At 41.7% G+C, this 23,741-nt stretch overlaps 2 protein-coding genes across 15 annotated transcripts in view; one reads left to right on the top strand and one right to left on the bottom strand.

Annotated features, from left to right (window-relative positions):
- REXO2 (RNA exonuclease 2) overlaps window positions 1-23,741 on the top strand; it is a 1,032,599-nt gene that overhangs the window by 413,181 nt on the left and 595,677 nt on the right. The window lies entirely within an intron of this gene.
- The window catches only part of USP28 (ubiquitin specific peptidase 28), a 77,127-nt gene that overhangs the window by 36,895 nt on the left and 16,491 nt on the right, over window positions 1-23,741 (bottom strand). For 13 of the 14 annotated variants that reach the window (XM_050758069.1, XM_050758068.1, XM_050758080.1 and 10 more), the window contains 5 exons: window positions 19,291-19,368; window positions 17,564-17,696; window positions 7,008-7,113; window positions 5,948-6,107; window positions 49-135 (listed from right to left, as the gene is read on the bottom strand). In XM_050758069.1, the coding sequence (XP_050614026.1) occupies window positions 49-135; window positions 5,948-6,107; window positions 7,008-7,113; window positions 17,564-17,696; window positions 19,291-19,368 (564 nt within the window). Of the gene's footprint in view, window positions 1-48; window positions 136-5,947; window positions 6,108-7,007; window positions 7,114-9,998; window positions 10,135-17,563; window positions 17,697-19,290; window positions 19,369-23,741 lie in introns of those variants that run through there. The other variant, XM_050758079.1, reaches the window with a different exon arrangement.

Raw genomic sequence — 23,741 nt, forward strand, 5'->3', positions numbered from 1 at the left:
ATGAAAAGGACTAAACAACAGTGAAGAAATTTGTTGACACCAACTTACTGTGTGACTTCGACAATTTTCAAGTACATTTTGTGGCAGATTATAACTGAGAACGAGTCTTCGAAATTCAGGCAATTGAAAGAGAGACTGAAATAAAGAAAGAAAGGGATTCACAGCCTTTCCTGAAAATAACGGCAGCAACATATATATTTTTCACTTTAAATATTTTATTTCATATTTAAAAGTTTGTAAAACTATCAACCTGGCAATTCCACTTATGTTATTTCTAAAGAAATAATGGTTGCGCACAAAAAATTAGCTCAAAGAATATTAATACTTTTAGGAAAAAACTGAAACAACCTAATGTCTAACAAAAGGAGCAGTTTTTGTTTTTTGTTTTGTTTTTGTAGAAACAGGTCTCCCTATGTTGCCCAGGCTGGTCTCAAACTCCTGAGCTCAAGAGATCGCTCCTTCGGCCTCCCAAAGTGTTGGGATTACAGGCACAAGCCACCAAGCCCAGCCAAAAGAAGCAGTTTAAATACACTATACTGTGTTTACACAATAGACTATTAAGCAGTCATTGAAATATTGTAAAAAGTGTTTATAAAATGACCTACTATATAAAGTGAAAATGAAAAAAATAAGAGCTATGTGTATCAACAGGGGTAAACCTCAAAACTACATTTTGAGTGATAAAAAGTTACAGAAAAAAAAGTATTATACTGCTTATATTAAGTTTAACAACATGTAAAACAAGACTACATATTGTCAGGGATACATCCAAGTGTGGTTATGTCTGTGGGAAAGGGAGGATGTCACAACAGGAACTCAATAGAACAGAAATTTGTAACATTAACTTTTTAAGCCAGGTGGTTAGTATAGCAGTGTTTACTATTATCCACTCCTTGTCATAATATTGCATTTTTTTTAAAGTTTAACAGCAGATGGTAGAACTGGAGAGAGGGATCCTTTTTATTATTTGCAAATCACATTTTTCTACTATGAATACCTTTCATAAGTTAATTTTCTTTAAAAATATCTCCTGTATGAATATATAACTCCTCATCCCAACACGCTCCTCAAATGAAAACCCTCTCAGGCCTGCACGGTGGAACTCTTGAAGAAGCATCCTAGGTAAATAATAGGCAAAACTTTGGAATTAGAACTAAATAAAACACCTTCTTGGTATTCTAAAAGCCCCAGGTATATTTCCTAATGTCAACCAAAAAATCCAAGTGTCGGTACTTGACTAGAGCCCATGTGCACCTCTCTGGCTTCCCTCACTCTAACACAAGCTGTGGCGGGATTCAGCCAACAGGGTGAGTGTTCACGCGGACTGGAGTGTAAACCCGGGTCATGCTGCGCCAAAGTTCTCTCCGGAACCAGGGCTTGGCTGGTGAGCTCTATCCTCAGTCACTCTCTTCTCTTCCACCTCATCTGTCTACCTAACACACCTGCATTCCTACTCTGCTGGCTACCTTGTGACATTCTTGAGTTTCTATTCTGCTGTGAGAAAAATGGCTTTACATTCTCAGCCACTTAACTCCACCTCTTCACCATCACGAAAATCAGGCTTTGCCATTATTCTTAAAAACCACATTAGGCTGGAAGTGGTGGCTTATGCCTGTAATTCCAGCACTTTGGAAGGCTGAGGCTGGCGGATCACCTGAGGTCAGGTTCGAGACCAGCCCGACCAACACAGAGAAACCCCATCTCTACTAAAAATACAAAATTAGCCAGGTATGCGTGGCATGCCTGTAGTCCCAGCTACTCGGGAGGCTGAGGCAGGAGAATCGCTTGAACCCGGGAGGCAGAGGTTGCGGTGAGCTGAGATTGTGCCATTGCACTCCAGCCTGGGCAACAAGAGTGAAACTCTGTCTCAAACACACACACACACACACACACACACACACACACACAAAGATCAAAAAAAAAAAAATCACATTAAGTGTGCGCTAATACTAGGCACATCTCCCAATTTATTCCCTATCCAACTGCTGCTGTTTCTGTGTTTTCTGCATCACTTCATTACATCCTCCTCCCCTAGTCACCAAAGTTTAGAACTGCAGAAGAATCCTTTAATCTTTCTCCTAGCCATTCACATCTAATAAGTAACAAGTCCCTTGGCTTCTGCCTCTGGGTGCTCTTTATAACCTAACTGCTTTCTCCCTATCAGCGCCCCATCAACTGCTCTAATCCAACTCCCATCGCCGCTCACTTGCACCATGGCACATGGTCTCTCTGCTTCCAGAACTTCCCTTCACCAACTCACACTTGCTCACAACTGCCACGCAGCTCCTTGTAACTACCTCGCTAATATGGCAAAAATAAAGCTCCCGATTCACTCAACACTGTCATCTAGGAACAGCTTTCCTCACTCTCCCAAGTCCTGACATCCTCCTAGGTGACTTTAGTCAATCCCTGAGGACATCCTGTCAGTGCTGCCTTGAAAATATATCAAGAACCCCAACTCTTTTCTATTTCCAGGGCTACCAGTCCAGTCCGAGTCACCATCACTCTCCATGGATGACGGCCATGGGTCTCTCCCCGTGCATCCTTGCCCCTCCATCCTTATCTCGCCACAGGAGCCAGAGGGAGCCTCTTAATACTTGAGTCAGAGTTGATCAGTCTGCCACTGGGGACCTTCAGTGACTCCCTGTCCACTCAGAACCTCCTCTCCAGTGACCCTCCCTTTGCTCTTAGCATCCAGCCACTTGGACTCCAGCATGTTCCCTGAACACATCAAGCCCATTCCCACCATGAAGCCATTGGTGTATGTGTTCCTCTACCTGTAATGTTTTTTTTATCCCAATAGATGCCTGGTTCACTCCCTTACTAGTCTCACCCCCTTCCCCACTTCAGTGAGGCTCATCCAACACCACAGTCAATACTGCAACCTGTTCCCACCTCTCCTGCAGTTCCAATCTCTGTAACCTTGCTCTTTTTTCCACTGGACCAATCACAGTCTAATGTATTATTATACACATTTTATTTAGCTAGTTCATCATTCTGTTAGTTTTTAGTTTACTGTTCATTTTCTATCTCACCTCATGAGAATTTACATTCCACGTGGGCACAGCTGTTTTTGTTTTGTTCACTCCTACATCAAAGGCCTAGAACACTGCTAAACATAGAACAGGTGTTCAATCGTTTGCTGAGGGAACTCGCATGCATCCAGCCTGGAGATCTCTCAGCTTCTTGGGCATCCCATCTCTAGTGACACATTCCTCCACTCCATCTCTATGAACACCCACATCCCAGTCTTTACCCAAACTACGCCAAACAAATGAAAGGTGTCAGTTCACAGATTACACGTTCAGAAAAGCTCACTCTGCGACCATTACATGTCTTCTTTGTGTCCGATTACCTGAAGGATAGATACCTGATCTTTGACTTCAGCAGGGGCCCAAGCAAATTTATCTCTTTCCTGGCTCCCTAATAATCAGTTCCTTCCAATCTTCATTTCTTTCTCCATCTAGCATTGATGCTATGGTCTTAACTACCCTTCATTAAATTCACAGAGTGCCCTTTTGTCCTTTGATCACATACCCAACAAATGTTCCAACTTAAATGAGTTGAGTTTTCCATGTAAGAGGTTCAGAGTGCTGCCAAGAGGAAGTCCTGATAGATACTGAGCATTTTGGTATCACAATACATTTAAAGTCAACAATTTCAAGCAGATCTTCAAATTTTTGGAAATCCTACGATGGTACTCTGGTGCCAATCGGTTCTCCCACCATCTCCAACAACTATTTCAAAATCTGACTCTGTCACTTCTCCACTGTCTCAAAAAATAGCTGCTTATTTCACACAGAAAAAAAAGACTAGACACTACTTCAACTCTAATTTGCAGTTATCATTTCTTCCTCCTCCCTTCCCATTACTCTCCTGCCCTTTTCCTTGTTAAGGCCAACCCCTGAGATATACTTTCTACGCTGTCTGCTCACGCTGTCCCAGAAGCCTTACTCAGGTATCCTCTGCCTCTGCTGGCTCTTGTCCACCCTCCACAGGAGTGAAGGCTGAGGAAGGGGGTGAATCCAGGGAGTGTTCTCTTTCTCTCTCTCTCTCTCTTTTCAGACAAGAAAGAACTGACATGTTCCACATTATCTTCTATTCTCAACACAGATGCCAGTGATCCTTTTAAACTGGAAGTATGATCATATCACTTCTCTGCTCCAAACCTTCCAGTACATTCCTATTTCATCTAGAATTCCCAAATCCTCATCGTGACTACAAGCTCTCCCACTCCAGCTCCACCACCTTTCCTATCCCACTGCTCTCAGTTCTGGATCACTCCATCTTGGCTATTTGCTATTTCTCAGACACATGAAGCAAGCTCCTGAACCTCAGTCTGCTTATTTGCTGTTCATTGTCTGAAATGTTCCCTATGTAATTATATAGCTCATTCCCTGGCCACCTTCAGACCTCAGCTCAAATGCCCACCTCATCAGAAAAGCCATCCCTGACCCTCTGCCCTCTCCAGCTGAACCCTGTCAAATCCCCCAGACTCACTCATTCATCTTTACACTTGTCACCTCCTGATGTTTTGTTTACTGTCTGTGCCACTCTTTCCAAAGTAAACCATGAGAGTACAGGTTTTGTTTTAGTCCCTGCTGTTTCCCCAGAGCCTAAGACAGTACATAGAAGCTGGATGTAGTGGATGTGCAGGAAGGGAGAATTCCATTTTGTAGTTTCAGCAGCTGGGTAGTACCATGATGGAGAAGACTGTGGGGGTGAGTGCCAAGGGTTGCCTTGGGGCTATGTAAGTTTAAGATGCCTGATACTTCTAACTACCCTCTAGTGAATTCATTCACTCCCTTGGTTTTATTTATTCACTCCCTTGGTTTTATTGCTATCTATATGGTGCTGATTTCCAAAACTGTATCTGGAGCCCACTACTTTTTCTGAAGTACAAATTCATATAATTGTATGCCTACATGGTATCTCCTTAAACTCAACTCATTTAAATTGGAGGATTTGCTGGGTATGTGATCAAAGGACAAAAGGGCACTCTGTGAATTTAATGAAGGGTAGTTAAGACCACAGCATACACAGGCACAGGCACCTCAGACTCAGCATATCTAAAACTGAGCTGATCACAGGGCACGGTGACTCACACCTCTAATCCCAGCACTTTGGGAGGCCAAGGCAGGCAGATCATGGGGTCAGGAGTTGGAAATCAGCCTGACCAACATGGTGAAACCCCGTCTCTACTAAAAATACAAAAATTAGCCAGGCCTGGTGGTGCGTGCCTGTAGTCCCAGCTACTCAGGAGGCTGAGGCAGGAGAATTGCTTAAACCTGGGAGGCGGAGGTTGCAGTGAGCTGAGATCACACCACTGCACTCCAGCCTGGGCAACAGAACAAGACGCGTGTCAGAGAAAAACAAAACAAACAAACAAAAAAAACCTGAACTGAAATCCACTTTTAATACACACCCAAATTATTCCTCTTCCAAGGTCAAATGGTACTATAATCCACCTGGCTACTGGAACTAGAAACCTCATAGTCTTACTCAACTACTGCAGGCATATCCTGTATCCAACTGCCCAGCAATCCTGAAGATTTGATCTCCTCGGCGCCTCAAGAATGCATTCACTTCTCTCCTTCCATGATTTCTGCCACTTCTCTACTCCAGGCCACCACTATGGCCTACCTGGACAGCTATGATAGCCTTCAACAACTGATTCCTCCTTATTCACTCTCACTGCTATAATATAGTATTCACTAAATGCTTATCCAAAACACCTATTCAATATATTCACAACCACAGCAGATTTCTTTTTAGTACTGCCCAACTTAGACATCAAAGCATCTAAATCCAAACACAATAATGCCAGAAAAACTCCCCAGTTTTAAATATCTGTTTCAATTTTTTGAAAGCTATGTTTCTACATTTCAGTTTAATAAATTACAAAGTTACTTCCAAAAGACACAGTTATCTCTTAAAAATATCATACCTGAATAACAGCACTAAACCAACACGTATTGCCAACATTTTTCAGCCCAACTGGCCAACCATCAACTCTCCTCCAGTCATTGGGATTGGGGTTTTCTCCCCAGACTTCACAGCGTTTTCTCTTTGAGCGTTTAGTTTCTGCAGAGGTTGCTTCATGCATCCTATATTGTGCAGCATGGCACACATCAAAAAAGAAAATAGTTAAAGAATAATATAGCATATGGAGAATGCTGTAACCTTTTGTGGATAATTCAAAACGCCAGAAAAAGTATTTACTGGATAATCCCTAGCTATATAAGGAACTGTAAGATTGTAACGCAACTGAAAAGCAAGATTTAAACGTAGAAATGTTAATCCTTCCATAACAGACATTATTACTAATAAGGTCCATGATAGACTGAGTTGAAACTCAAGACTATTTAAGGCTACCATATTAGAAATTTTAGATTTCAACACAGTGAACTATCTAAGACCTCACCACTGAAAAGGGCAGGAGAGACACTGTGCTAAAGGTAAGAGCCTCCAAATTGCCCAGGACACAAAACACAGCCCTATGTTCCCTGAAATAAACATCTCAGCAGCATATGGGAATAAACATGTCCAGAAACGGAGAGGCCACCACTGGAACTAGATGTTGGTGAACAGTACCAAACAATCACCCAATCAGTACCAGTTCAAAAAAACAGATTCCTTGATCACTTATGAGACAGGGTAGTTGAATAACGCATTTAAAAACGTGCAACAGCATAACCCTCAAAGTTTATAAAAGAGAATATACATTTATCAAATACCTGGACTAGGTTGTTTTTAATTCACCCTAGCACTGTGAACTGAAATACCTTGCACGCTTCTACTCAAAGACACAGGTTGCAATAAGACCCCTTTCAGTTTGGCTTTTTCAAAAGCGAACCAAAGAGTAAGCTAATGCGAATTCAAAATTTCTTCTAAAAGAAATTTCATTCAGGCGCTTAGCAGAATTATTCCTGAGTGGCATTCACAGAGCTATTGCCTTTGACATACACACAAATGTGGGGGCAAGGATTATAAATTAAATCAATAACCTGTTAAGATCTCTTCCATCAGCTTGAATTTTGGGAGACTCCAATAGACTCAAAGCAATGGCAGCCTGAAGATCATCTTTGTTATCATGAGTAAGGTCTATCACTTCTGTAAGATAAACAGAAATTTAATTAGTCTATATATAGAAAACACTGCCCTTCTGTAATACAAGAAAAAGGTAAAGACATACTCCCTAGCTTTCATTACAACAATTGCTCAACTGTGTAACAATTTTATTACCCTATTGCATAGTCAAATGAGTAACTTCAGCTACACTGTAACCTTAGACTAGCCCACAGTACAGAAATAACAAGCTGCAATAATCAAATGAATCAAATACCCTCTTCTGTATTCTCACTCCACAAAGTCAAAAGTAGATCCCATACATGTGGGTTAAATAGTCTCTATTATCACAAAACATGAGCCAAATATCAAACATCCAGGGAACAGATATTTTCAATTTCATACAAAATATTCCAGAGAATAGGGATATACTCAACTAGTTAAGAACAGTAAGAGAAAGAAAAAGTGAAACTCACACATGATACAAAATACTCACAGATACAAAATACCTAAACAAAATATTAGCAAATAGAACCCAATAATATACAAAAAAAATTACATATTAAGACCAAGCTGAGTTTACTGCAGGAAAAAAAATTGAGTTAATACTAGATGGAACAGTAAAATTCACTATCTTAACAATTAAAAGAAAAAAATGGATCATCTTAACAGATACAGAAAATGTATTTGATAACATTCAACTTTCTTTCAGGATAAAAACTGAAAGCCAACTAGGAAGAGAAAAACTATCCTTAGGCTGAGAAAAAGTATCCCTGAGAAGCCCACAGAAAACTGTTATACTTAATGGAAAAACCTTAAGTACATTTGCTTTAAAATCAAGACTAAGACAAACACATCTATTATCACTGCTTTTATTCACCATGGTTCTGGAAGTTCTAGGCAGGCAGTAAGAACTTTTGGGCATGGTGGGTTATACTTGTAATTCCAGCACTTTGGGAGGCCAAGATGGGAGGATCAGCTGAGATCAGGAGTTTGAGACCAACCTGGCCAACATAACATGGTGGAACCTCATCTCTACTAAAAATACAAAAAATTAGCTGGGCGTGGTTGCATGTGCCTGTAATTCCGGCCACTTCGGAGGCCGAGGCAGGAGAATCGCTTGAACCCTGGAGGCGGAGGTTGCAGTGAGTTGAGATTGTGTCACTGCACTCTAGCCTGGACAACAGAGTGAGACTCCCATCTCTAAGAATATAAAGGCTGGAAAATAAGAAGCAAAACTGTCATAATTCACGGATAATAATCACCTACAAGGGAAACCCAAAATAATCCACAGCTACTCTGGGCACACTGCCTATGTGGTAGCCCTGTTCCACAGGAGCAGTCAAAAAAATAAAAGAGGCTGGAAGCAGTGGCTCACGCCTATAATCCCAGCACTTTGGGAGGCCAAGGTGGGTGGATCACCTGAGGTCGGGAGTTCAAGACCAGCCTGACCAACAAGGAGAAACTCCCTCTCTACTTAATATACAAAATTAGCCAGGCACGGTGGCGCATGCCTGTAATCCCAGCTACTTGGGAGGCTAAGGAAGGAGGACTGCTTGAACCTGGGAGGCGGAGGCCACGGTGACCCAAGATCATGCCATTGCACTCCAGCCTGGGCAACAAGAGCAAAACCTCCATCTCAAAACAAAAATTTTTTAAATTTAAAAAAAACAAGTATTACAAAACTGCAGTAATCAAGACTGTGTGCTGCTGGCATAAGGAGACATATACATCAATGGAACCGAATTTACAGTCCAGAAATAAACTCTTACATTCCTGGTCAATTGATTTTCGACCTAAGTACTAAGACAACTCAAGAGGGAAAGAATATCTTTCCAACAAATGGTGCTGTGATAACTGAACACCACATGCAAACGAATAAAGCTGAACTCCTACCTAGCCCCACATACAAAAATTAAGTCAAAATGGATCAAGTCCTCAAAATGAGAGCTAAAATATAAAACGCCTAGAGGACGACACAGGTGTAAATCTTCATGACCTTAGATTAGGCAACAGAATCTGAGATGACACCCAGAGCATAAGAAACCAAAGAAAACATAGAATAAAAAATCTTTCGGGCTTCAAAGGACACCATCAATAAGTAAAGAGACTGCTGGGCACAGTGGCTCACATCTGTAATCCCAGCACTTTGGGAGGCCCAGGTGGGCGGATCACTAGGTCAGGAGTTCGAGATCAGCCTGACAAAAATAGTGAAACCCCATCTCTACTAAAAAAACAAAAAAATTAGCTAGGCATGGTGGCAGGTGCCTGTAATCTCAGTTACTTGGGAGGCTGAGGCAGGAGAACTGCTTAAACATGGGAGCCAGGAGGCAGAGGTTGTAGTGAGCCGAGATCGCACCACTGCACTCCAGCCTGGGCGACAGTGCGAGACTCCGTCTCAAAAAAAGAAAAAAAGAAGAAGTAAAGAGACAACTCACAGAAAGGGAGAAAATATTTGCAAAACATGCATCTGATAAGAGATCTATACACTGAACATACAAAAAAAACTCCTGTAACCGAATGAGACACACAAAGAGTGATTTCAAAAACGGGCAGAAAATCTGAATTGACATTTCTCCAAAGAATATACTAGATAAATGACCAATAAGCATAAGATGCTCAACATCACTAATCATCAGAAAAATGCAAATCAAAACTACAATGAGATATCCTTTCACACCCATAGCGACAGCTATCAAAAAATATTATTAATAAGATTGGTAAGGATATGGAGAAACTGGAACCTTTGTGCACTGTTGGTGGGATTTCAAAATGGTGCAATTGGCCAGGGTGGTGGCTCACGCCTATAATCCCAGCACTTTGAGAGGCCAAGGTGGGCAGATGGCTTTCGCTAAGGAGTTCAAGACCAGCCTGGGCAACGTGGCGAAACCTTGTCTCTAAAAAATTCAAAAAATAAAAATAAAAAATACCTGGGCATGGTGTTATGTGCCCATAGTCCCGGCTACTTGGGAGGCTGGGGCGGGAGGATCACTTGAGCCTGGGAGGTCTAGGCTGTATTGAGCCCTGTTTGCACAACTGCACTCCAGCCTGGGTAACAGTGAGACTCTGTCTCAAAAAAAAAAAAAAAAAAAAACAAAATAAATAAATAAAATACGGCTCATATTATAGTAATAAAATAAATTACTGGCTCATGCCAGTAATTCCACACTCAGGGAGGCCGAGGCAGGCGGATCACTTGAGGTCAGGAGTTCGAGACCAGCCTGGGCAACATGGTGAAACACTGTCTCTACTAAAAATACAAAACTTAGCTAGGCATGGTGGGACACACCTGTAGTCCCAGCTACACAGGAGGCTGAGGCATGAGAATCACTTGTACCCGGGAGGTGGAGGCTGCATTGAGCCAAGATCGTGCCACTGCACTCCAACCTGGGTGACAGAGCAAGACCCTGTCTCAAATAAACAAACAAACTAACTAAATAAATAAGTAAAAATAAATGGTGCAACTACTGCAAAAAACAGTATGGAGGCTATTCAAAAAATTAAAAATAGAACAACCATATGACCCAGCAATCCTATTTCTGGGTACAGATCCAAAAGAATCTAAAGCAGGGTCTTTTTCTGAGACAGAGTCTCACTCTGTCACCCGGGCTGGAGTGCAGTGGCACAATCTCAGCTCACTGCAGCCTCAACCTCCAGGGCTCAAGGGATCTACTTGCTTCAGCTTCCCAGGTGGCCGGGACTACAGGCACACACCATCACACCTGGCTAATTTTTCTATCTTTTGTAGAGACAGGGATTCACCATGTGGCCCTGGCTCTTGAACTCCTGAGTTCAAACTATCCACCTGCCTCAGCCTCCCAAAGTGCTGGGATTACAGGTATAAGCTACAGTGCCCAGCCTAAAGCAGGGTCTTGCAGAGATATCTGTACATCCAAGTTCACAGCAACACTATTCACAAGAGCCAAGAGGCAGAAACAACCCAAATGTCCACTAATGAATGGATAAACAAAACATGGCATATACATACATACAAATGGAATATTACTCAGCCTTAAAAAGGAAAGAAATTTGAGGCATGCTGTAACATGAAGTCTGAAGACATTCTGTTAAGTGAAATAAGCCCACTGCAAAAGGACAAACAGTGTATTTCTACTTATATGAGGTTCCTAGAAATTCAGAGAAGAGTAGAATGGAGGAGAGAAAAAATGGGGGTTACTGTTCAATGCATACTAAGTAAATGAAATGTTCTGGAAATGGATGGTGGTGATAGCTGCACAACAATATGAATTTATTTAATACTTCTGAACTGTACATTTAAACAGTTAAGATGGCAAACTATATGTTTTACCAAAAAAGACTGGAAAAAAGAAGAAATACTGTCACATGCTACAACATGGATGAAACTTATGACAGATATTATGCCAAATGAAATAAGCCAGTCACAAAAAGACAACTACCGTATGAGTCCACTTATATGAAGTATTTAAAGTGGTCAAACTCATAGAAACAGAAAGCAGAATGGTAGTTACCAGGGGCTGGGTATGGAGTTCAGATTTGCAATATGGTAACATTCTGGAAGTTGTTTCACAACAATTTGACTATTCTTAACACTCCTGAACTCTATATTTAAAAATGGATAAAGTATTTAAAAATCGAATATTTGTGGTATCTTTAGAGTTTATGTAATATGTTTTTTACTAAAATAATAATTTCAAGTAATAAATTATCCAATTATCAGACCAGGCACGGTGGCTCACGCCTGTAAAACCAGCACTTTGGGAGGCCGAGGCAGGCAGATCACTTGAGGTCAGGAGTTTGAGACCAGCCTGGCCAACATGGTGAAACCCCGTCTCTACTAAAAATACAAAAATTAGCCGGGTGTGGTGCTGTGCGCCTGTAATCCCAACTACTCAGGAGGCTGAGGCAGGAGAATAGTTTATACCTGGGAGGCAAAGGTTGCAGTGAGCTGAGATCACGCCACTACATTCCAGCCTGGGCGACAGAGCGAGCCTCCTTCTCAAAAATAAATAAACAAATAAATAATCAATCCAATTATCACTATAACTATTCCAATTATCATAATTTTGATAGACTATTACCATTCTATTTCCATCTAGGTAATTTTACCTAGATGGTACCTAGATTGTTACCATTTAGGTAACAATCATTAATGGCTGCTGAATATGCTAAGTGAGAAACTTCATAATAGATGAAATAAGCTGACAATACCTAAATACAATTACGATATTAACAACACAAAGAGGGCAACCAGAAATTATATGCTTCTCAATGTAACAAAATAGAAGATATATACACACCACCACCTATGACCCAGTTGTGCCAGATAAGCATCTGCATTTATAGGAAAGACATGAGACAGAAAAATCCATTGAAAGATACCACAGTAATACAATCGCCAAACTCCAGAATGCGTGAAAATTGACATAACCAAGGACTTGATTTCTTTGGATATTAAGCTGCAAGAAAAGGGGGGGCGGATTTTATAAATAGAGTCTTAAAAGACACTTCAAACATACTTAATGTTCTAATTTATTTGGATCATTGTTCTTACAAAAACTGCAAACACTGTTAATGAGATAACCAGAGAAATTTCTACACGGGGTATTTGATGATATTAAGGGATCATGGATGATATTAAGGGATTATTTTTAGTGTGATAATGTTGCAGTTTTGAAAAATAAACAGTTCTCTTTTAGAAATGTTACCCAAAAAGCTAAATATAGAATTATCATATGACCTAGCAACTCTATTTCTAGGTATATATACAAAAGAGCTGAAAACGGATACTCAGTGAAATAGACACTGGCTTTATCATGACAGGGATATTCACTCACTGAAAATGCCCATTACCCAGGTCATGCTGGTTAAGGACACCCCTTCAGTGTGGACCCCTCATACAACATGACCATAGCAAAACTGAGAAACAGTTCTGGAAGCCTCATTAGATTTGCTATCTTAACTTCCTCTCATGGGTCTTACAGATGCTAATAAAAAACAACAGGATCATTAACAGGAAAATGGAGAAAGGCAGATGGGAAAGTCAAAGGACAAAGGTGGAAATGTTTAAAGGATTATTAAGGAAGTGAGCAAAGAAAATGCTGATGGGGTGAAACTAAGGGGAAAAAGAAAGTTTGAGATAACACAGAATTGATACTGCAGATCAGTGGGGAAATTATAGTCTTTCAATTAAACATACTGATTAAACATTTTAATACAGCACTACCAAAGGTGGCTGGACCAAAGGGAACTCTGCTGATGAATCAACATTAAAGGGCTTCAAACAAGTTTCCTGCATTTACCCCAGTTTGAAGAAACTTTATAAGCTGAAAGGCAGAGACCACAAAGAGAAAGATGACCAACAATTGTGTGGGGCCAATGTTGAGGCAGGTTAATCAAGATAAAGACTGACACACAGCCAAGAGTACTTTGGCTGAATCCCTTGCTGGGGACCCAAAGCCTTATGTACACCAGTGGTGAAGCGGTCAGGGTGGGGAGTAGAAACCTTTCTGGGGCTTCGTAACACAGCAGCACAATGCACTGTGATTCTAAAACCTGTTGATTAAGTCCTAAAGGAGGCTATACATAGGAAAGTAAGGGTTGATGGAATTAGGACAAAATTTTATAGGCGAGTTGGCATATCTGAACCTGCTTCGATGTGAAGTGGTTCCATCTTTTCTACTTGATTTTATTATGGGGATGGATGCTGTATCAGCCTGGAGAATGTTCCCTCTACCTACTCCTGTAAAACAGAAGGCATGCAAACTTGTCCTTCAAGCAATAATAATTAGACATGCTAAATGGGAACCAGAAAGATTCCCTGAGCCTACACAATAGAGTGCTGGTAGGGACAAACTGATTGCGGAGTGTTTACCAGGGCTTATGGCAAAAGCCTGTGAGTGCCTCCCAGAGACGACTACTGAGACTTTGGACTAGAGAAGTACCACTTGAGGAGCATTTATTACCTTGCTATGAGACATTAATTGAAGCTACCCTTATAAATGAGGACATAAAATCATCTTGAAACCTGAAATACTCATGCTGTCTTGTTGGGGGATGTCAGAGAAACACTTCAATGAGGATGGCAGTGCCCAAGAGAGTTCCATGATAAAATGGAAACGGTTTATACAGGATTTTGCTACCTGGAAAATGCAAGGAGGTCTTTGCATTCCCCAGGTCGCAGAGCCTCTTTTCCCCTAAGACTGACTCTGGAATTGTGTGAGGAGCTGCTGGATCCTACCCACACTTGGACAGTTTCCCAACAAACAGCTCTCAATAGACCAACAAAGAGCTGCTTAGTTTGCAGATGGTAGTTCCAAGGTGAATGGTTAACATCGTATTTGGAAGGAAGGTCGCCACTGGGATCAAAGAAGGTAAAAACAAATCAGCAGCATGTGTTGATTGCATGCTGTTTTTCTAGCAGTGATGGAAGAATTGAACAGTGATAAAAGCCCCTGTGTTAGGCTTTTTACTCACTCACGAGCAGTGGACAGTGGCCACATGATCAGGCAGGAGAGCAATGGAAAACTGGACTATTAAAGGGATGCCCATATGGGGCATGGCCCTATAGAAATTTGAAGGGTGCATTAAAGTAGGACATGTTGATGCCAACCAGAAGAAATCCCTTAAGATGAGTTGATATGGGGGTACTGCAGCAGTGCAGAGATGGGCTGAGTCTAGACATGTTCCTTTTCCACCCTCAAGAACAAAATGCCAATAAGAACTGTTCTGTCTGCCAGGAAGAGAAAGATATTGCCGACAGCTATGGGAGGATTCCCTGGTGGCAAGGCCCTGAAGACTGCTGGCCAGTGAGACTAATGCTGGTAACCCTAGGGGACTACAAATGGGTCCTGACAGGTATAGACACTGACTCTGAACTGGGCTTTACTATCCCAACAGACCATGCAAATGCTTTCAGTGCTAAAGAAAACCTGTAACAGAACCACTTAAAAATTTCCACCTTCCTGGGGTGAGCCCTTTGACTCTCCCCTCTGCCTTTCCCCATTCTTTTGTTAATTAACCTAATGTTTTTATTAGCATCTGTAAGACCCATGAGGGGAAGCTGAGGTAGAGCATTTCACATGAGTAGGAAAGGTGACAATTTCCCAATCTAAGATAGCAAATTTGAGAGTAATGGTTACTCTCAAGCCCTGTTAAACAGAGTATGAATAGGTAAAAAATTATTTTGGAAAAGACTGTCATTACCTATAAAGTTGAAGACAAGCGTATCTTAATACCTACCAACTACATCACTGGATGTATACACTAAAAAAACTCTTGCATACAAGGACAAGCAGCATGAATCCGAATAGCTCACAGCAGGCTTGAATAGCAAAAGCTTGAAAACAACCCCAAAGTCAACCAACAAATACATACAATGTGGTATATTCAGACCATGGAATATTACACACCAGTGAAAATGAAAGAACTGCAGTTATAACCCTCCACATGGGTGAGTCTCAAAAAGAACAATGGTGACCGAAAAAAGTTGTAGTGTGTACCAAGAGAATATGAGAATACATGACAATATTCACAGCAGCATCATTCAGAATAGTTCAAAACTGTTAACAGCCCAAATGTCCATTAACACCACCTCGCCTTCCTCCCAGAAGGTTCCAGAAGGTTCTCCTTGGTCTCTCCTCCCAGAAGCCTCCTTGGCTTCCAGAGTCCCCATTTTCCTGGCTTTTCCTGGGCACTCTTCACCTCCCCAGACCTCTGAACACTGGCAGCAACCGGTGCTTAAGCTGCAGAACCTTTTATTTCTCTTATACCCATGCCCTTGGAGAGTTCCTCAGTCTCACAGCTTTACAGAGCATTTACAGGTTATGATTCCAAGTCCACCTACCTCCAGCCTGGACCTCTCCTCTGAACTGTGCACCTGGGTCTCCACCGTCTTGCTGACACTTCTGCCGTACATCTAACAGGCATTTCAAATTTAGTATTCCCAAAACTGATCTCTTCATTTACCATCCAAAATCTGCTCCACCTATAGTGATTCCCATCTTGGTTAAGTGCAACTCCTTTCAGTTGCTTACGGAAAAACCATTTTGAGTCACCTTTAACTCCTCCCTCTTTCACAACCCTACCTCCTCAGTAAGTAAATCCTACTGCCTTTACCTTAAAAATACTATATGCCGGAATGCCAGCACTGTTTACCCTCCACCACAGCAGCCTGGCCTGGGCTCCCTGATCTGACCCATGCTCGTCACTGTCCCCTCCCCCACATTCTGTTCTCAACACCACAGTCAGAATGGAAAATGGAAATCAGTTTAGATCATTCCTTTGCTCCAAACTCTTCAAAGGCTACCCACCTAACTCACAGCAAAAGCCAGTACTTAGGAAGGTTCTGAATGATCCACCTCCATCTCTTTCCATGGCCCCATCCCTTTCAGCCCTCCTCACTCACCGAGCCTTACCCCTGGCCTCCTTGCAGTTCCCTGAGCAAGTCAAGGTGCACTCCCATCTTAGGGCCTCAAATGACTTACTCCCTCACCTCCCCTGCACGTTCTTAATTAAAAATCCATCCCGGCTGGGTGCAGTGGCTCACACCTATAATCCCAGCACTTTGGGAGGCTGAGGTGGGCAGATCACCTGAGGTCAGGAGTTCAAGACCAGCCTGGCCAACATGGTGAGACCCCGTCTCTATTAAAAATACAAACAATTAGCCAGGCGTAGTGGCGGGTGCCTGTAATCCCAGCTACTTAGGAGGTTGAGGCAGGAGAATTGCTTGAACCCAGGAGGCGGAGGTTCGCACAATTGCACTCCAGCCTGGGTGACAAAGTGAGACTCCATCTTAAAAAAAAAAAAAAAAAAAAAGTCCATCCATTGGAAATCCAGTCCCCAGCCCTCTTTTTTTTTTCATTTCTTTCATTTTGTCCTTTTTATCCATGGTATTTATCATATTCTAGTATATTATATAATTTATTTACTTGTTGAGCTTCTCCCACTAAAAAATAAACTACATGCAGGCAGGGATTCAAGAGTGTTTGGTACATAGTTGGTCCTCATTTAAATTAATGCTAAACAATGAGTAAATGAACAAACGAAACTTTTGTTTTTCTTTGAGACCGAGTCTTACTCTGTCGCCCAGGCTGGAGTGCAGTGCCGGGATCTCAGCTCACCGCAAGCTCCGCCTCCTGGGTTCACGCCATTCTCCTGCCTCAGCCTCCAAGTAGCTGGGACTACCAGTGCCCACCACCACGCTCAGCTAATTTTCTGTATTTTTACTAGAGACGGGGTTTCACCATGTTAGCCAGGATGGTCTCGATTTCCTGACCTCATGATCTGCCCGCCTCGGCCTCCCAAAGTGCTGGGATTACAGGCGTGAGCCACCGCGCCTGGCCGAAACTTTTTAAGTGCCTAGAATTGTGCCTGCCACATAGCAACAGCTCAGTAATAAGCTGTTATTACTATTATTTTCAAAAGGCTGATGTGATTGACATGGAACTCACATAGACTTGGTTTCTTATTTTCTGCTAGTTCAGCAAAGGACCAAGACAGGATATACGGTACCTACTTGCTAATACTTCCTTGTTGGCAGCACTCCCTTCTACTTCAGATGGTTCTGTAGCAACAGTGTCTTGACTAGGCTCCTTAACTCTCTCATCAGTGAGAAGGCTGACTGCCTGAGTAATGTCACCATTACTGGCCTATGGGAGAAAAAGACAATAGAAATTTCAAAAGTAATCATCATAGAATTTAAAACCAGTTTTGAGTATTAACTTTATTACCCTGCTGACACACTGAGTACTTTCAGGCATAATTCTAGGGTAGAATTATAAGACTATACTGGACAGGTCTAATGTGCTTGAAGCGTCTATCAAACGCCTCGTTACAGGAGTTTCCATGCTCTGATTTCCCACAACACCCAAACAAAAGTGAAATCTCGATGGAGATTTGTTCCCATTGCTTCAGATACTACTACTCATGATTTCTGTGAACAGTCTAAAGTACGATGTGTCAAAAAAGGGGGTTGGCAATTAACATAGACATTCTAAATCAAGTCAGCCCTACAACAAAAATGCCAAGCAGGCCAGGCGCAGTGGCTCACGCCTGTAATCCCAGCACATTGGGAGGCCAAGGCAGGCAGATCGCTTGAGCCCAGGAATTGGAGACCAGCCTGAGCAACTTGGCAAAGCCCCGTCCCTACTAAAAATACAAAAACTAGCCAGGCGTGAGTCCCAGCTACTAGGGAGGCTGAGGTGGAAGGATCGCTTGAGCCCAGGAGGCAGAGGCTGCAGTGAGCCGAGATCACACCACTGCACTGCAGGCTGGGCAACCGAGTGAGATCCTGTCTCCTGTCTCAAAAAAAAAAAAAGGCCAAGCAGTTACCTATTTTCTAGTGGTGATCTTTCTTGTTTTTAACGTTCTATGAGGAAACATTTCTAACATATATGCCAGGAAAGGGAATAAGAGAACCCCCATGTACCTATCACTTATCTTCAACAATTACCTAGTCACTTAGTCATAACCTTTCTTATTTTCTCTAAACCTCCTATACTGCCTTAGATATTCTGAAGCAAATCCTAACCATCTTATCACTGGTCAACATTTCAGAATGTATCTTTTAAAAATATAACCCATGGCTGGGCACGGAGGCTCACACCTGTAATCCCAACATTTTGGGAGGCCAGGTCGGGTGGATCACTTGAGGTCAGGAGTTCAAGACCAGTCTGGCCAATATGGTGAAACTCCGTCTCTACTAAAAAGACAAAAATTAGCCAGGTGTGGTGGCACATGCCTGTAATCCCAGCTACTCGGGAGGCTGACTGAGGTGGCAGAATCACTTGAACACGGGAGGGAGAGGCTGCAGTGAGCCAAGGTTGTGCTACTGCACTCCAACCTGGGCATCAGAGTGAGACTCCATCTCAAAAAAAAAAAAAAAAAGCTATTGTCACGCCTTAAGAGTAACAACAGGTTTTTTCAATATCAGATAACCAGTTCAAACTTCCCTGACTCAAATATCATTTAGTTTGCTGGTTTGGATAAGGAACCATAAGGCTTATACAGTGCACTGGTTGATGTTTCTTAAATCTCTTTTACGCTGCAGGGTTACCCGAACCACAAATCTCCCCCATCCCCTTATAATTTACATGTTGAAGATACTGGGTCAATCATTTGACCTGTAGAGGTTCTGTACCCAAATGTGCTTTAATTTGGGTACAGAAATAGCTTGAACTGACATAACTATCATATAGACAGCTGCTTGAAAGCCTCCGGACTGGCAGAGATCTGGAAACCAACCTTCAGAGCTTCATGGAGAAAGGAAGGGTCCTGAATGCCTGTGATTTCTCTCAGTTGATTTAACAGCATTTGGCAGCTCTATATTTGCAAAACAAAAAAAAAAAACCACAAATATGTCAGTCAGAAAGTAAACCTGGGTACATTTAAAGAATAACTAAAAGCATCTTGGATAAACAGGCCTGAGGCTTGCCCAGACTAGAATGCAGTGGCATGAGCTCACTGCAACCTCTGCCTCCTGGGTTCAAGCTATTTTCCTACCTCAGCCTCCCAAGCAGCTGGGATTATAGGCGCACGCCACCACGCCCAGCTAATTTTTAGTAGTGACAGGGTTTCACCTTGTTGGTCAGGCTGGTCTTGATCTCCTGACCTCGTGATCCACCCGCCTAGGCCTCCCAAAGTCCGCTGGGATTACAGTCCGTGGGCCAACGCAAACTGCCCTTCATTTTTTAACTCTAAACAACCAATAAGCTCCAAGTAACAATGTATTGGCTGTCAGAAATACTCTGAAATGCCAAATCTATTTCTCTTTTAAAAGTTCAATCATGGAAAATACCTTTGGTACTTATGAAAGAAACAGATGATAGTAAAATTACAAATATATAAAACATTTAAATGTAATATTCTAGCCTTAATGGACACTTAAAAGTTCCCCAGGTTTTTCTTTTGGTAGGCAGTACATTAAGTAGGTCATATAAGGAGTCTGGAGAATTTGCATGGATATAAAGATGTGCTATTTCAAGCTTTCCTGCACATGCCATTAGTGTGTATCATTTTTCACTGACAATAAGTTTCCAATCATGTAATTAACCAATGATAACACCAACATATTTAAAACTGTTTGATTACTTAAAAAGAAGTACAGCTAAAGCTAGAATTTTCTCGATTAAATAAAATATATAATTTCAAAGGGTATAAAGTATGAAATGTTTTCTCTTCATTAACCTAAATCATGGAAAAACCTAAATTGTTAACTTCCAGCTAAGACAAAATCAGTTTACAAACCCTTCAGCCTTAACATCTTCACTCTATCATTTTATCCTGCTTTACACAAAGACAAAATACAAAACACCGATTTGCAAGTACAGCTCAATCTAAACAACTGGCTGGCCCAACTTGAGACACAATGATCTTTTAAGACGAATGCTGAAAACAAAGTAGTTCAAAATTAATTCAGCAACAAGAAATCTAATTTATACCATTCCTAAGATTACGCTTAAATTAAGTTAGTAATATGTCTCAGAGAGATAGTCTACATTTACTCCCAGCTATAATAGAAACACTATCTTATGTTCTTCAACAGCTGTGGGCCCAATGCAACACTAAAGTATTACACAACCAGAAATAACTAACTGAAACATCCCTCTAAAGTCCTGAAGAGGTCTGGCGTGGTGGCTCATGCCTGTAATCCCAGGACTTTGGGAGGCCAGGGTGGGCGGATCACTCGAGGTCAGGAGTTCGAGACCAGCCTGACCAACATGGCCCCGTCTCTACTAAAAATACAAATCAGTTGGGCATGGTGGCACATGCCTGTAATCCCAGCTACTCAGGAAGCTGGGGCAGAAGAATTGCTTGAACCCGGGAGGTGGAGGTTGCGGTGAGCCAAGATCGTGCTATTGCACTCCAGCCTGGGCAACAACAGCACAACTCAGTCTCAATAAATAAATAAATAAAGTCCTCGAAGAAGCATCAACAGTCGTTCTGCTGTAGTTAGACTATAGTCATAGGCTACAAATGGAACCCTACCCTGCTGAGACCAGCAGACTTTCACGCTATGAGTCTTGTCAAATCCAGTCACTGCCTGTGTACTGGGAGAGTGATTATCATACTAAAAGGTATCCAGATTCAGCCTAAGCAAAAACTAAAATCGCAAGCATGTAATTTTTATAAAAATTAAATACTAGTTTTTTTGAAACTAATTCTAATTGCATTTGATTTTACTGTATAAAAGTGGTACGAATCTACGTATCTCACAAAAATTGCACATGATTTTCTAAAAGATCAACATCAATGTACCCCAAAAAGGGTGGAATAATTGAGACGGGGAATAAGTAGTACATTAATACCAAACTAGCGTCAAGAAGGTAACAATGGGATAATCGCATCTTCATTGGGAATTATTCTGTATAAAAATTAACATTTATGATTCAGAGAAAATAATCCCGGTAAAAAGTAATAGCTGACAGATACTGCTTACTTTTAGCCAGGTACTGCTATAAACACTTGGCATGTATGAACTAATGTAACTCACTGAACCCTCATAACAGACCTGGGACATAGGTATTATGCCCCTCCTACAAAAAGCTGAGGCACAGAGAGGTTAAAGTAACTGTACACAAAGTTACTGCTGATAAGGGATGCACTATGCCACGCTGTATTTGAGAAGACAAAAAGATAGGCAAGAATACCTATCTGGTGCAAAAAAATGCAAACATCTTATTCTTGTATTTTATTTATTTAATTAATTTATTTATTTATTTATTTATTTTTGAGACGGAGTCTCACTGTGTCGCCCAGACTGGAGTGCAACGGTACAATCTTGGCTCACTGCAACCTCCGCCTCCTGAGTTCGAGCAATTCTCCTGCCTCAGCTTCCTGAGTAGCTGGGACTACAGGCGCCGGCCACCACACCCGGCTAATTTTTTGTATTTTTAGTACAAACGGGGTTTCACCATGCTGGCCAGGCTGGTCTCGAACTCCCAAGCTCAGGCGATCCACCTCAGGCAATCAGCCTCCCAAAGTGCTGGGATTACAGGCATGAACACGGCACCTGGCCAGTTTTTACTTTCAATTAATTTATTTATTTCTCACTCTGTTGCCCAGGCTGAAGTCCAGTGGCGCGATCTGTGGCTCACTTCAACCTCCGCCTCCTCCTGCCTCAGCCTCCCAAAGTGCTAGGATTATAGGTGTTAGCCACCACACCCAGCCAATTTTTATATTTTGACCTTGATCTTCGCACCCTAACAAGTTTATTTTAAAATTTTGCTTGTCCTTATATAATCACAAGTTTCATTATTTAGTAGTGCAATCTGTTCTAAACCAGCTATCATCAGAAGTAGAGATGTAAATATTACATTTGACTAAATCTAAGGTGCCATCGGTTACAAATGAAGAAAGGAAAACTGCTGCCACTTAAACTATGACACAATGTCTTAATGGCAGTCCTGGGAGACATATACCACACTAGCTTCTGAAATCTCTGAACTTTTTCATTTATGTTGAGGAATACAGCAATTTCCCCTGCTTCCAGGTGCACCGCCTGGCACGTGATAGGCAATTCTTTCACATGTTTCTCGGCAACAAAACTTAACACAGCAGAATACATCTATAGTGTCTGCCCTTCTGGGTTGCATAAAGCACTTGACTATAGCTCTGCAAGAAAATCTGAAACTGCAAACATTCCTCCAAAGGTAAATATTTTGTTTCATATAAAATCAAATTTATACCCTGCCATTCTGCTTCCATGCCTTGCTTCATATACAGGTTTTTTGGTTTTTTTTGTTTTGTTTTCATTTCAATGTTGAATCACAGTGTAAATTTTTAAGTGACATATGCAATGGCAAGTTAACCATGTATTACCAACAGTACATATAACTTGACTGTCAACTGTTGTTATAACAATAGTAACAGCTATGACCAAGTTCATACAAGTGCAGACAACGGCAACATCACATCTGCTACTTGGATGACAGTAAAAATGTTAAGAACATCTTGATGTCAGAGATCTCAGAATGCCAAATAAATGTGAATCAATGAAATACAGTATTCATATACTAATTTACTAATTATTTACATTTGGCCTTGGATTAAAGTCAGTTATACTGTAATATTCTCATTTATCTTTCTCCATTTTGTAACAGGTAGCAGTGGACATTAATATATCTGGGATAACACAATCAGGAAAGGAAAATAAATTCTTGAGTTCCCTTTTTTTTTGAGACAGGGTGTTGCTCTGTGGCCCACTTTTTTTTTGAGACAGGGTGTCACTCTGTGGCCCAGGCTGGAGTACAGTGGCATGGTACGATCTTAGCTCACTGCAGCCTCGGCATCCCGGGCTCAGGTGACTCTCCCACCTCAGCCTCCGGAGTAGTTGGGACTACAGGTGCCCACCACCACGCCCAGCTAGTTTTCCTGTTTTTAGTAGAGATGGGATTTCTCCATGTTGGCCAGGCTGGTCTTGAACTTCTGGCCTCAAGTGATCCACCTGTCTCAGCCTCCCAAAGTACTGGGGTTACAGGCGTGAGCCACTGCACCTGGCCCAGTGACCTTTTTTTTAAAGGCTACTGGGTAGAGATGACAACTATGTAAAATTATTTTGTATAGCTCCAAGAACAATGTTCTACATGGAAATTCAAATCCAAATTCCTCATCTTGCCATTCAAAGACCATTACCTGATTCCCCGCTTAGCCTGTTCTACCTTTTCTCCTCTCAGTTCCTTACTGCAAACTCATTC

This window comes from Macaca thibetana, chromosome 14 (genome assembly GCF_024542745.1).
Source record: "Macaca thibetana thibetana isolate TM-01 chromosome 14, ASM2454274v1, whole genome shotgun sequence".
Taxonomy (NCBI): domain Eukaryota; kingdom Metazoa; phylum Chordata; class Mammalia; order Primates; family Cercopithecidae; genus Macaca; species Macaca thibetana.